Source organism: Castor canadensis, chromosome 4, assembly GCF_047511655.1.
Source record: "Castor canadensis chromosome 4, mCasCan1.hap1v2, whole genome shotgun sequence".
Lineage (NCBI taxonomy): Eukaryota > Metazoa > Chordata > Mammalia > Rodentia > Castoridae > Castor > Castor canadensis.
The window spans coordinates 134722470-134737848 of NC_133389.1; the positions used below are offsets into that span (position 1 = coordinate 134722470).

At 33.6% G+C, this 15379-nt stretch overlaps 1 protein-coding gene across 4 annotated transcripts in view; it reads left to right on the forward strand.

Moving 5' to 3' along the window:
- The window catches only part of Dnajc10 (DnaJ heat shock protein family (Hsp40) member C10), a 61846-nt gene that overhangs the window by 20177 nt on the left and 26290 nt on the right, over window positions 1–15379 (forward strand). For 2 of the 4 annotated variants that reach the window (XM_074071223.1, XM_074071225.1), the window contains exons 10-13: window positions 1819–1956; window positions 3916–4005; window positions 4795–4908; window positions 9851–9965. In XM_074071223.1, coding sequence (XP_073927324.1) covers window positions 1819–1956; window positions 3916–4005; window positions 4795–4908; window positions 9851–9965 — 457 coding nt within the window. The remainder of the gene's footprint in view (window positions 1–1818; window positions 1957–3915; window positions 4006–4794; window positions 4909–9850; window positions 9966–15379) is intronic. The other 2 variants (XM_074071226.1, XM_074071227.1) reach the window with 2 other exon arrangements.

The following is a 15379-nucleotide window of genomic DNA, read 5'->3' on the forward strand; positions in this document are numbered from 1 at the left end:
TATGTAGAAACTAGCTTAGAATTGTTATATTTTCTTAATAATTTGGGTCTCTACCCTGATGAAATAACTGTTGTCATGCCTCTTGCCTTTAAGTCTGCCTTAATATGAATACGACTATGCTAACTTGGCCTTTGGTTAATGTTGGCATGATACACCTTTTTTCTTCTTTATTCTTTTGTTTTGAGACAGGATCTTATTATGAAACTTTCTTTGAACTCACAGTCCCTCCTGAGCACTGCGATTACAGGCATTTGCCACTATGCCCAGCTTTTTTTTACATTCTTTGCTGTCAACCTTGCTATATTCTTATATTTGAGGTGTGTTAATCGTCAATCACCATACAGTTAGGTCCAGTGTTTTATCTAGTTATTATTATTTAACTTTTTCTATTTCTATTTAATATTATTCCTGATAGATTTACCATCTCATTAGTTTTCTGTTTGTTCCACTTATCTTTCCTTTTTGTCTTAATCAAGTAAGCTCATAAATTCCATTTTTCCTACACTAGCTCCTTAGTTACCCATTCTTTTATCCTTTTTTCTTTAGTGGCTACCAAAGAGATTAAAACATGTCTCTCTGATACATCCATTTCCTAGATAAGGCAAGAGCCCTAGGACACAAATTCCTTTACTACCTCCAAAACTTTGTTGTCATATTTTTTTTTTTAAAAGCCATATGGCTTTTCTTCTTCTTCTTTTATTTAGTTATATCTCTCGTGCAGTATAAATGCATGTGTTGTTTGTGATTTGGGGGATTAAACCCAGAGCCTTGCACGTGCTAGGCAAGTATCTACCACTAGTGACATCCCCAACCTAAGTCAATACAGCTTACATGTACAACTTAATTTTTATATATGTATGTATCCATATAAAACCATCTAGGTCAAGATTTATCTTTTCTACATTCAAAGTGTTTGTCTTTTATTTTTCTGAAGTTCTGTTATGATTTCCCTATTTATTGTGCCTTAATGTTTATTACACTTCTCTAATCTACAGGTTAATAACTTTCAAAAATTGTAGAAACCTCTGAGCTGCTACTTCAGTGGTTATGTCCCATAATTTCTCTTTTTTCTTTCTGGGATCACAATTAAATGTGTTAGCTCTGTGTTTACCATCCTTCCCAGTCCAAAACCTTTTTTCAATAACTTGAGGTCCTAAGAAATGTACCTTTCCTTTTGCTTTGTTTTTAAGACAGTTTTGCACTCTTACCTTGAATTTACTATGTAGCCCAGGCTGAACTTGAATTCATACAGGATTTTTATAGCTAATTAAAGGAACTCAACCACCAATGGGTGAAAACAGACAAGGTGCTCATTTAAATATGTATTGTAGGCACACACAATATCTGATAAAAGTGCAATTTTAATTATAAGTCTTACACAAGTCATTTGATTTTTTTTAACCTGAAAGATTATTGAATAGCCTGCTTTCTATTATAGTTATTTTGTAGTCTATTTTGTAGACTTGCATGAAGAATTGTAAATAAGTAGATGTTTAGTATCAAGAAAGTTGGGTATTTTATATTCATATATGAAAATAGAAGAATAAAACTTGTTGAAATTATTCTAAGAAGGGGAGGGGAGACAAGGGAGACAGACGGAGGGGAAAAATTAATTAAGATATATTATAAGCACATATGTAAATATCACAATGTATTTCCCTGTGCAGTCATTATATGCTAATAAAATGTTTAAAAACATTTTAAAAAATTAATTTTAAAAAGCTTTATTATAAAGGTATGATTTTTAGCTAAGTAAAGCTAATTTTTTTTTAACTTTTCTTCCATTTACAACATGTTTTTTATTTATTTTCATTTTAGGATGGTCTTGTTAATGTAGGATGGATGGATTGTGCCACCCAGGACAACCTTTGTAAAAGTTTAGATATTACAACAAGTACTACTGCTTATTTTCCTCCTGGAGCCACTTTAAACAACAAAGAAAAAAATAGTATTTTGGTATGAAAAACTTTTTAAGGAAATTTCTTTACATATACGTATAAATGTGTATGTACATATACATTCAAAAGTAATATTTTGTAAGCAATAAGAAAGGAAATGAATCATGTACATAATTTGGTTCTGAACATTTCATTACTTGGCACAAATATTTAATTTTTGGAATTCTTTTAATATATATTTGAGTTTGTAAATTCTATTATAATGAAATTTTAAACTTATATTGACGTATTTAAAACCATTACACTTTTAAACTCCAAAGGTATGAAATACATTCCTAGGTTAAGTGAAAGAACATTTATACCATATGCTTTCATTGGTTTCCATTTAATTGTTTATTTTCTAATGATAAAAATATAGATCATTCATAGATTTGGCTTTTTTAAAAAGCAGCTTGTGGGAATACCATGTTTGGAAATCATACGCAGTTCACTTCTCTATCTTTATGATGGCAAGCTGAAACTCCACCTGGTTGTCATATTGCTGAGGTAAATAACAGTGGAATATTGGATAGATCCCTTAGGAATCCCAAAGACTCAGAAAAGAGACTTCGTAATTTTTGTTTTAAATTCTTTTTTGGATGCTAAAACTACTCATTTCAGAAATTTATATACAGTACAGAAATGTATTTAAATTAAGTCACTCGTAGACAGCCACCATCAAATCTTAATAAATACCCTTTAAGATCTGCGTTTTTGTATTTGTCCAGGTGTGGCATCGTGCCGATAACTCAGTTTACATCTGTGTCTCAGACCTCTGCCCTTCTATCCAGAAATATTACACACACATACACACACTTACTACTGCCTGTACAACACCTCCTCTGTATTAGCCAATGTCTCAGGTTTAATTACCTATAACTATATTGCTAATATTTTTCCATAAATCTCCTTCACTCACAGTTTTTCCCAGTTTCAGTTGATGAAAGCTCCATCCTTTATTTCTCAGAACAAATATCCTGGAGTCTTTCTTGATTTCTTTTTTTCTCATACCCTATAACCAGTTCATCAAGAAAATGTATGGCTCTATCTTTAAAATGTTTCATAATTTACCTCCGTTGCTACCACCATGCTTAGCAGTTTATAACACACTCTTCCATTTTTTACTCATCATTGTTTTTCTTCTGCATTAAATTTTAAGTTTGGAATTGTTTGTAGATGTATGCCAAGTGTCTAGAAGTGTTCTGGGTGTGTGTGTGTGTGTGTGTGTGACCTGCTGTATGTATATAAACATATACTAAGTATATAAATTGCATTCACACACATGTATACATGAAATAGATGCAAATGTGTAATTTTCCTCTGAAACCTCCTATGTGGTTTGTTTGGTGGAGGTTACATTTCTAAAAACCTCTATAATAAGTATAATATTCCTTCCAATTTTCCAGCTATAAGTTCTTAATTACTTAATAAGTTCATAACTTCTAATCTAAGTTACTGGTTGCAATATAAAGTGTGTAGATCATCAAATATTTTAGAAATTTTTTTTTTTGCTGTACTGGGGTTTGAACTCAGGGCTTCACACTTGCTAGGCAGACACTCTATCACTTGAGCCACTCCGCCAGCCCCTCATCAGATATTTTAGAATCAAAATTTTAAAGAATGTGTAAAGCATTGGCATTCTATAATGGTTAGCATTAAAATTAAACTGCAAATAGAATATTTTCATGATAATTTAGAGGTCATTCCAAATTACTGAGAGGATTATCACAGAAAATTCCAGTTTAAGGAAACACTTAATGAATTCCTTTTTTAAAAAACATCCCATTACACAATATTTTTCTTAATTGCCAAAATATGTTTGGGGTACTTTTAAAACACAAAAACATTTGTAATAGTTTGAAGGACTGTTTAACCTCTAATTGTTTTCTTAAAAGTTCCTCTTTAGAAACTGAAAAAAGGGCACTGTAAGAAATGAATATTTGCACAGAAAGATTACAATATGATTCTCTTACTCTAGTTTCTTAATTCATTGGATGCTAAAGAAATATATATGGAAATAATACATAATCTTCCAGATTTTGAACTACTTTCAGCAGACACACTACAGGTAATGTTTTTATTAATTGTAATAAATGTTTGTAGGATTTCAAGTCTTTAACATTTTAAAGTCAGGATTTGTTTTGTTCATTACTAAAGAGAACTGAAAGTAGCAGTTTCAAAGGATTAGACAATAGTCAACTCTAGGTTAAATTCTAATTGCTAAAATTCTGGTCTTACTCTTTCAAAGTGCTTCTATAGTTTTGGAAAATCTACCCAATCCTGAAGGTAGGCTTCAAAAGAAGGACTGGAAAGGCAAGATTTTTGTTCTTTTGTGTTTGTTTTTTTTAAATCACAGAACAATTTGGGATGTGATTTGGAACTTTGTATATCTTGTTCACAGAACTCTGTATTGTTCACTGACATTTGAAAAACATTGCCTGTGAATAGAATGTTTAGAAATGCTCGGTTAGTGATAAATTACTTTATTCTACTTAATTGATTCTAGAGTTTTCTAAGTAGATTGCTGCCTAATCTTTTGTGAAGTCTGAAAACCCTGATTTCTCCAACCCCACCCCCAGTTTTTGGCTATATATTGTTAAAACCATATTGTTTTGGCCACACTCATAAAGTTTTAAGATTTTATAACTCAGTGACTTACCCCTTATAATATCCTATAATTAATTTACATTGCATTATTTCCAGCAAACCATAGAATAAAGAGTACAAATGAGTTTTAATTTTAGGTAGTATTTTGATTTTATGGGTAGGGTAACTAAATCTAACTTCAAATGAAAGAAATAAAGATTAAAAGTCTTAGTTTCCTGTCTTTTACATTGCTTTTCCTGTCACTTTTAAGGATCGTTTGGCGCATCATCGCTGGCTCTTATTTTTTGATTTTGGAAAAAATGACAATTCAAATGATCCTGAGTTGAAAAAACTGAAAGCGCTACTGAAAAATGATCATATTCAAGTAAGAAAAAAAAATGAATTTTGCCTAGCCTTCTATTAGTGTGCTTCCTTATTACTCTAATACATATAATTAAATTTTAATTAACATAAAAATCCCATAAGTGCTTTTAGTCTTGGGTTGTATTTTCTTGTTTTCTCTTTTCTTTTTCCTATTAAAAATTGACATCTAAAAATAGTGAATTTTCTTTTCTTTTGGCATCTGAGGGATCTATCATAACTTTTTCAGGAATACATACTGTAGAAGAGCATCTTCCCCTTTTTTAAATAAATACATGTTTTATTTAACCTAACACATCCAAAATATCACTTCAATATAAATTTTTTTACTTTTTAAATTGATATATTATTTGTACATACTTAATGGGTACAGTACAATAGTTCCATAAATGTATACAGTGTGTAATGATCAAATCAGGGTGCTTCCTCAAGGGTTTATTATTTCTGTGTGTTAGAAACCTTTAGACTCATCTTCTACTAGATATTTTGAAATATACTAAATTGTTATAGTCCATAGTTACACTACCTTGTTATGAAACACTGGTACTACTACTTCCTAATTAACTGTGTTTTGGTACCCATTATCTAGCCTCTCTCTCTTCTCCCTCCTTTTCCTAGTCACCAGTACTATCCTGTTCTCTTCTATAAAACCAAATTTTAACTTCCACAAATGAGTGAAACCATTCAAGATTTGTTTTTTGCCTCATCTTATTTCACTTAACATGCTGTCCTCTAGTTCCATCCATGTTACTGCAAATGAAAGGATTTCAGTCTTTTTTATGTCTGAATAATATTCTGTTGTATATGTAAAGATAACATACGAATGATATCTTTATCATTCATCTGTTCCTGAATACTACAGTTGTATTCTATATCTTAGTTGTTGTGAATAGTGCTGCATTGAACTTGGGAGTTTCAGGTACCTCTTTGATGCAATAATTTCATTTCCTTTGGATATATACCTAGTAGTGGGACTGAGGAATTATATGGTAATTCTATGTTTAGTTTTTTGAGGAATCTACATACTGTTCTCCATAATGGGTCTACTAATTTACATTTTTGCCAACAGTGTAAGAGTCCCCTTTCTCTATATCCTCATCAGCATTGGTTGTTTTTATTCTTTTTGTTAAAAACCCATTCTGACTGGAGTAAGGTGATATCTTGTTGCATGTCTCTGGTGATTAGTGCTAGCAAGCGTTATTCATATATACCAGTTGGTCATTTATTTGTATTTATCTTTCAGAAATGTCTATTCAGATCATTTTCCTATTTTTAAATCAGATTTGGCCTTTTGCTACTGACTTGTGTTCCTTATGTATTCTGAATATTAATTCCTTGTTGGATGAATAGCTTGCACATATTTGCTCTCATTCTATAGGTTGTCTCTTCATTCTGTTATTTCCTTTGCTGTAAATAAGCTTCTTAATTTCATATCCCATTTGTCTTTTTTTACTTTTGTCTGTGCTTTTAGAGTCTTATCCAAAATTATTTCTTCCAATACCAATGACTTAAAGTGTTTATCCTTTTACCCTAGTAGTTTCATAGTTTTCAGATTTTACATTTAGGTCCTTGATCCATTTTGGGTTGGTTTTGTATGTAGTGAGAGATAGGGATCTAGTTCCATTCTCCTGTACATGTACATCCAGTTTTCCCAGCATCATTTATTAAGGAAACCATCTTCTCCTCAATGTATGTTCTTGGCACCAGTGATGAAAATGAACTGACTGTATATATATGTATTAGTTTCTGGGTTCTGTTTTCTGTCTCCTTGATCTATTTGTCAGGTTTTATGCCAATACCAAACATTTTGGTTACTATAGCTTTGTAATACGTTTTGAAGTCAGTGAAGTCAGATATTAAGATATCTCCAACTGTGGTCTGACTGGGTTATTTCAAAAGACCTGTCTTCAGATTCAGAAATCTATCCTTCTACTTAGTCTAGCCTGTTGAAACTTTTATCTCACTGTCTGGATTCTTTTGCTTCAGGATTTGTTTGGCTCTTTTTTAATGATGTATATTTGTGTTAAATTTCTCACTCAGATCATGAATTATTTTACTCATTTCATTGAATTGTCCATCTGTAGTCTCTTGTGTTTTGCTGAGCTTGCTTGGGATCATTGTTTTTAATTTCTTGTCAGGCATTTAATAGATTTCCTTTACATTGGGTTGTTTCTGAGGAATTATGTTTCTTTGGAAGTGTCTTGCTTTCTTTTTGTGTCTCTACATTTATGTCTATATTTCTAGTGTAGCAGTTGCCTTGTTCATTTTTGTGGATTAGCCTTTGTTGGGAAAGTCCTTTGTTTACATGGGACATAAGGTGTCAGTTTGCTAGGTACTTAGGCTTTGGTTCTGAGTGAGCACAACAGTGTGATATGTGGCCTGCACCTGATCAATGTCAGAAGTGTCTGCAAGCACCTCTGTGGTCTAGATTGCAGGTGATTTTGGAGGGTAGTGTGCTTCCAGAGGTACATGATCACAAGCCCCAAGAGTTGAGCATCAGTGGCAGCATAGACTAGCAGTAGCACTGCTGTCGTTGAGGGTACAGACTGTGCTAGGGCATGTCCTCAGGCCCTGCAACACAAAACTCAGAGGTGCTGTGGTTTCTGATGGCAGCAGCTGCAATGAGGAAACTGCCTACTGGCCCATAGAGCAGGATGTATTTTAGCAGTGGCTCTGTCATATAGTAGTTGTTGGGGCTCTACAGGTTGGTGGGGGAGTCCAATATGAGTCCCTTCTCTGCAACAAAGCAGTTACATGGACCCCACACAGGCTGGGTCTTAAACCAGTGAAAACTGTGCTTTCAGGAAACCAGGGTCATAGTTGAGTATGCTTTGTTCCTCTCTCTGTGCTACCATCTGTGCCATTTAGGGTTCCTGTTACTCCCTTGGTGAGTTCCATTATTCTTCTTCAGTTGCTGTCCTCAAAAATGTAGTCATTCCTTTGTTGCCCTGGTTCTTCTCTATAACAGCACAGGGCACCCCTATTCAGCTATCTTGGATCCTTCTGCTCATATTGTTTAATCCTATGTAATAAAAATCAGTAAGTTGATTATGAGACAACTATCTGTGTGATCCCAGCACTGGGTGCCACAGAATTTTCTGGTCCTGGGCTTCTACTCTAATATAATTTTTTTTATCCATATGTGTCTTCAGTTTGGGGGGCAGCAGTGTTCCCTGTGACTCTAGTTCTCTGATGGGCTTGAGAGAGTTGTTGCATTCTGATTTGCTCAACTTTTTCTTCTTATATGAATGACAAGAATAACAATTTCCAAACTCCAGATGTCTTGCATGCCAAACTACTCTTTCCTTTTTTAAATTCTTAATTCTTTTTTGAAGTAATTCTTGCTCATTGTTTAAAAATAAGGATATATAAATGAAAAAAAAGAATTAAAATAGTTATCAACAAAAACACCTATACTCTCAGTACTGTTGATAACCATGTTAAATATTTACTATATAACCTTTTAAACATTTTAGGAATGTCTGTGTGTATATGTGGGCAGGTGCTTATGTTTGCACATGCACACATACTATAATGATCACTGTAATGAATACACATGCAAATTTACATGTTTTTGGTTGTGTTTTTAATTTTGAGACAGGGTCTTAATATTTCACCAAATAGCTTCAAACTGTGGATCCTCCTGCCTCAGGCTCCCAAGTGCTGTGATTATACTGCCTTTATATGTCTCCTTTTTAATCAAAATTAATTCACTATATGCAGTTTTGTAAACTTTCCATTTAAAACACACACACACATTTTCATCATTCCCTAAAGGCTAATTAGTATTTTACTATGTGGTTACATCATAATTGTTTACAAATCTTATCTTACCAATTTTTAAGTTACTTCCATTTTTCATGTCAGACAGTGCAGGTTTTGTCTAGTTATTTCCTTAGTATTAAGAATTTTGGGGCTGAACGTGCGGTGGTTCATGCCTATAATCCTAGCTACTCAGAAGGCAGAGATTGGGAAGATCACAGTTCAAGTCAGCATGGGCAAACAGTTAGCAAGACCCCATGTCAACCAATTTAAAAGAAAAAAAAATCTGGGCATGGCGATACATGCTTGTCATTCCAACTCTGGGGGGAGAAATTGACTCTACTTTATTTATTAAGGGTTTTTTATCCTCACTACTAGAGTCCTCCAGAAAGTTTCTATCAATTTGTAATCTCATACCATATGGGTATCTCTTCACATTTACCAACCACGTATCTTTCTTTATAATCTTCACTATTCTGGTAGGCTAAAAGTAATTTATTAACAATCTTCACTTTCATTTATTTGCTTTTCAGTATGTTTGGAATTAAAAAAAAAGATTTTTAAATGATTATTATCATAGATCATATTTCTCTAGTTTTTTTGTTTATATCCCTGGCACATTTTCTTTTTTCTGATGAGACATTTGCCCGTCTTTTTTATTTTTTACTTGATTCTCTGTCTTATAATGTTACTTTTTTTTTATTTATCATTTACCTATTTTTATTTATGCTTTTTTGTTTTTTGTGAGTTTTTTTGTGGGACTGGAGTTTGAACTTGGGATTCTTATGCTTGCAAAGCAAGTGCTATACCACTTTAGTCACAGCTAAAGTCCAGCTGTTTTCTTTCACACTGTGTGGAGACAGGTTTATGTGATTTTTTTCAAGTGTCTCACTTACAAAGTTACCTGTCCTGTATCCCAAGATTAAATATATCCTACATATTTTTAAAGAACTTCACATTTTCTTGGAAATTTCCTTTTAGGCTTTTTAACTCTCTAGGAAGTATTCTTTAACTAAATTGAATTCAGCATTAAATGTAAATGAATTTTTTTTTATTTTTATAACCCATTAGATACTTTTCAGAAATTAAGTCCTTAGAGCGGTGTTATTTTGGGATTAAGAATATTTAAAATTGAATAAGACTTTATGTTTTTATTAAGTTCACTTTCTCTTTCTCCTTCCTAGGTTGGAAGGTTTGACTGCTCCTCTGCACCAAACATCTGTAGTGACCTCTATGTTTTTCAGCCATGTTTAGCAGTATTTAAAGGACAAGGAACCAAGGAATATGAAATTCATCATGGTGAGAACAGGAAAAATTATGAAAATTTATCTTTACTTTGAAATAGAAATTTTCTAATTGTGCTTTTTATTTTGTGTGACATGCTTCTTGTAAATAACTTTTGCTCTCATTTGTTACTAATACCCACATCTTGAATTCCATATAGTCATTTAATTCTGTGTCCTCTTTTTAAAGTAAATCCTTTTTCTCTGCTTAATATTTTGATTACTGTTGCAGCAAAAATGTGATAGGGACATGTCAATGTGGTAAGGAATTTTCTTGCTGATGAAAAGTAAGGAATATCTGCAGTTTCCATTCCAGTGTGTCAGCCATTATAAGCAATTTGTAGACATTGTTTTAGATTTTTCTTCTAGTAGACTACTAGACTTCTCCACTAATTATAGTTATCTCCTATATTTATACTATGTCTGCATTTCATCTTCTTTGGGTCTTCAGTTTTACATTCATATACAGTCCCATTTCCTAAAGTTTGGGAGACATGGGAGTCAGACACATTTGGATTCAAAATCTATCTTTAGTTGTGTGTCCTACCTTTAGTTGTATGTTGTGGACAAGACAAAGGAATCCTTGTCCTGAAAGAGGATAAACATTGCAAAAGAGACACACAGACTTCAAACTATAATGCAGTTAAGTGAATAACCTACACTGTTAATCAACAAGCACTACTTCATATGTTAGGCTATGAAGTTTAAAATACAGTCTAGTAAAGATAAGAGGAGGAAGAACTATAAGAGCACATGAAAAACATTTAAGTGGCCTTTATGCTTCAATTACAAGCTCAAATATATTTTTTCCTAGCAAATGTCAGGAAGTAACATTTGAATCGAGCAAAAATTGCTCAGTTTCCCAAATCAAATGAGGTAAAAGAAGTGAGTCCCTTTATGCCGAAGGAACTTTGTGAGCAAAGATAACCCTAACAATAACTACTTTCTACAAGTAAGACATTTTGCTTAGGGCCTTACATAGATGATTCATTTTCATCTTCATAACTACCAGTGAGCAAGAAAACTAAGACTCAGAAAAGCTAAGTAACTTGGCCCACTACACAATTAAAGATAATTATTCGGAGATGAATCAAAATGTGTTTGACTACAAAATCTAAGCTTGTAGCTACTAAACTATGCCAGACCCTGGCATAGTACTAGAAGTGACTATTTTAATAATGGCGAAACATTTTTTTTACCTCTGAAATGTTTCTTAGACTCCCCTCTTCTCCGTGTTTGTCATCTTGTTATAAGCTTATAAACTGTTGTAACACATCCCCTTATAGACCTGCCCCTCTTCTAGTCTTTCCTCTTGGTAATTGGTTCTTTGTTTTGTTTGCAGTTAATTCCCAGAACACTGTTTTCCTGTCACTTTTCTGCCTTTGTCCTCATTTCTGTAGAATAAACTTCAGATTCCTTATTGTATAGCAGCAGTGACTTTATCTGTTTTACTTACTACTCTCTCTTAAACAATTAGAATGGTGCCTGGCACATGGTAAGAAATCAGTAAATAGTTTGTTAAATGAAAAGGATATTTTTATGACCTACATCTGCCACTTTTCCAGCCTCATCTCCAAATAATTAGTTTCAACTACTTTTCGATCCTCGATAATGACATGTTCTTTCACTCCTTTATGCCTTCACACATGATTTTCCTTCTGCATTGTACTCAGTCCTTCCTGTTCCTCAAATATTTCACAAACTCCAACTCATCCTTCAAAACTTAAAGCTGTTTCTCCACTGAGAAATACACTGTGATTCCCCCAAGCACTTCCTTTTATGTGCTGTTTCTAATTTTATAATACACCTGTAGCATTTCTTTGGATTTATATAGGTGGTGTTGAGCATCTTTTCTGTTCCAGGTACAGTAAATAGGGGGAAAATATGAACTATATGTAATATCTGCCTTAAAGAATATTATAGATGAGAACAAAAAGTGCAAAATTTTTTAAATTTTGTCTGAAGTAAGCAGTATTAGTTATCTTTTGCTGAGTAGTAAGTAAATTATTCCCAAACTTAGTAGCTTTTGAAAACAACAAATGTTTATTTAGTTTTTGGTGGTCAGGAATCTGGTAATAGCTTAGCTGGATGGTTCTGGATGCAAGTTTTCTCGTGACTTTGCAGTCAAGGTAGTTAAGTGCTATAGTCATCTGAAGGCTAGACTGCAGCTCCTGGACCTGGATTCAGGGTGACTTGTGAGATAATCAGGAAGGTTTATAGGGAAGGAGGCCTAAGTTCCTTACCACATAAGCCTCTCTAGGACTGCTTGCAATATATTAGCTGACTTCTAGAATGAGTAATCTGAGAAAGAAAGAGGCCAAGACAGAAACAATATCTGTCATAGCCTGAGCTTAACAAGGTCAACCATTACATCCCATATATTGTTGGTCACATATACCAACCTTGATACAATATAATAGTATGAGTACATGAGAGACGGGCTACCACAGATAATAAGCTTAGGTTGTACTTCGAAGTAGTAGTAGAGAAACCCCTAAAGAAAGCAGTCTGAAGTAAAAGTAATAATTACCCCAATGAAGAGGTGATAAACACATTCCAAGAACAAAAACCAGATGTATTCATGAGATATCCTTATTAGTCTCAGACAAGCAAGAATTTCAAGATAACTAGAAAGTTTAGTGTTGGGAAAGGAGTAAGACTTGAGATTGCAGAGGGCAGCAGGAGTCCAAATTATGTGTCTAATCTGTCAGGTAAAGGAATTTGGACTTTATCCTGAGAGCAAACAGATATGATTTATGTAGGTTTACACTTCATAAAAAGTGAATGGCTGCCTAGAATGGGTGGAAGCAAGATTGGTGGAACGGATAGCAGGTAGAAGCCTGTCACTTATATAAGAAGATGTCTGCCTTATCAAAATGATGGTAATGAAGGAAGTAGACAGATTTTTTAAATTCCAGCAGCACAAACTCATTATAACTTAGTGATTGTTAAGATATGGGGGATCAAGTGAAAAAAGTCAAGGATAACTCATGTTTCTGACTTAGTGAATTGGCAATTGTGTAATTATACCATTCAGTGAAAAAGAGAACAGTGAGTGAGGAGTTGACAAGTGGACACATGCAATTCACAATTGAATATGGGCTTCAAGAAAAGAATATGGGCTGAAAAAATTACATTTTAAATTTTATGTATATATATGTATTAATAGTAACAGTGACTAGAAATGAAAAAAAATAGAGAATCAGAATGCTCAAGATCACCTTTAAGAGAGGATCAGAAATAGAGAAATTTTTAAAGCAATTCAAGAAACAACTAAAGATGATATTTATACAGGGGGTTTTGTTAAGACATTTTCATATATAAACATTTTATACCCCAGTTTGGATGCATCCCCTCCATTTACCTTTCTACCCCATTCCCTTCTTAAAATAACTTCAGCTGGTTTCACTGTTCCATATTCATACATATATAGAAAGGACATCAACCATATTCACCCTTCTTTACTCACTTCATTTACCCGCTCCCTTTTGCTAGTGCCCTCCCCTGAACATGACTTGTTTTACATTCATGTCTGTCATTGTTTAAGTGTTCATTGTTCAGTGGGGGATTTGCCTTGGTATTTTACCTGTAAATATATTTTGCTTACATCAGTCTAGCCCCCTTGCACTGCTCTTCCTCCCCCTTTTCCTCCTACCTGTGTTGTTCAAGTTTTCAGTACATTTTGCTATGTTTTGTTCCTACACAGATGTGGTGTATTTTATTATTCACTATCATTTGTTTTCTCCTTTTGTCTCCTCTAACAGTCCCACTCTTGGAAACATGTTCTAGATAGATAATAATAATAATAATAGTGCTTATTTGTATTGGATCTGTCTTCCAGATATGAGAGAAAACATGCAACCTTTGTCTTTCTGAACTTGGCTAACTTCACTTAAGATGATATTCTCCAATTCTATCCATTTACTTGCAGATGACAAGATTTCATTCTTCTTTATAGCTGAATAAAAATTCCATTGTATATAAATACCACATTTTCTTAACTATTCATCAGTGGTAGAACATCTGGGCTATTTCCATATCTTGGCTATTGTGAATAATGCTGCAATAATCATGGGTGTGCGAGTGTGTTTATTCAATCCTGACTTACACTCCTTTGATTATATGCCTAGAAATGGTATTGCTGGATCATATGGTAGTTCTATTTTTAGTTTTTTGAGGCGCCTCTGTACTCTTTTCCATAGTGGTTGTACTAACTTACATTCTCACAATATATATGAGGGTTTCTTTTTCTTGCATCCTCACTAGCATTTGTGGTTAGTTGTGTTCTTAGCCATTCTAACCGGAGTGAGGTGGAATCTTAATGTGGTTTTTAGCCATTCTAACCGGAGTGAGGTGGAATCTTAATGTGGTTTTTTGGGCATTTGTACTTTTTCCTTTGAAAAAACTCTATTCAATTAATTTTCCCATTTCTTTATTGGGTCACTGATTCTTTAGGAATTAAGCTTTTTTGAGGTCCCTCTAGATTCTGGTTATTAATCCCTTGTCAGATATGTAGCTAGCAAAGATTTTCTCCCATTCTGTGGGCTGCCTCTTCAGTCTGGTACCATTTCCTTTGCTGTACAGAAGCTTTTTTGTTTCATGTGGTCCCATTTCATATAGTCAGTCCTTTCTCTTAGTTGCTGAATCATTGGAGTTCTGTTTAGAAAGTTACTGCCTATGTATTCCTTACTTTTTCCTGTGGTAGTTTTAAAGATTCAGGCCTTAATATTAAGGTCTTAATTGCTTTGTTTTGTTTTGTTATATTGTTGTTATACTGGAGGTACATTGTGACATTTATAAAAGTGTTTACAATATATCTTAGTTAAATTCACCCCCTCCATCATTCTCCTTTGTCCCACCTCCCCCTAGTCTTAGAATGTTTTAACATATCTTGTTTTTCCATTTTCAACATGAGCACATAATATTTTCACCATATTCACCCTTCTATAGCCTTTCCTTATATTCCTTCATTTGATCCACTTTGAGTTGATGTTTGTTCAGGGGAAAAAACATGAATCTAGTTTCAGTTTTCTATATGCAGATATCCAGTTTTTCTAGCAACATTCATTGAATGTTGACTAAGAGTGGGGAGAGTGAGCACACTCACCTGATTCCTGACTTTAGAGAAAATACTTTCAGATTTTCCCTATTTAGTATGATGTTGGCGATGAGTTTGTCGTATATAGCCTTTATTATGTTGAGGTACATTCCTTCTATTCCTAGTTTCATCAGAGCTTTTCTCAAGAAAGGATGTTGTATTTTATAAAAAGCTTTTTCTGCATCTATTGAGAGGATCATGTGGTGGTCTTTGCTTTTGTTTATATGCTGTATTACATTTATTGATTTGCATATGTTGAACCATTCCTGCACCCCTGGAATGAAACTGATTTGATGTTGAATTCGGTTTGCCAGTATTGAGAATTTTTGCAT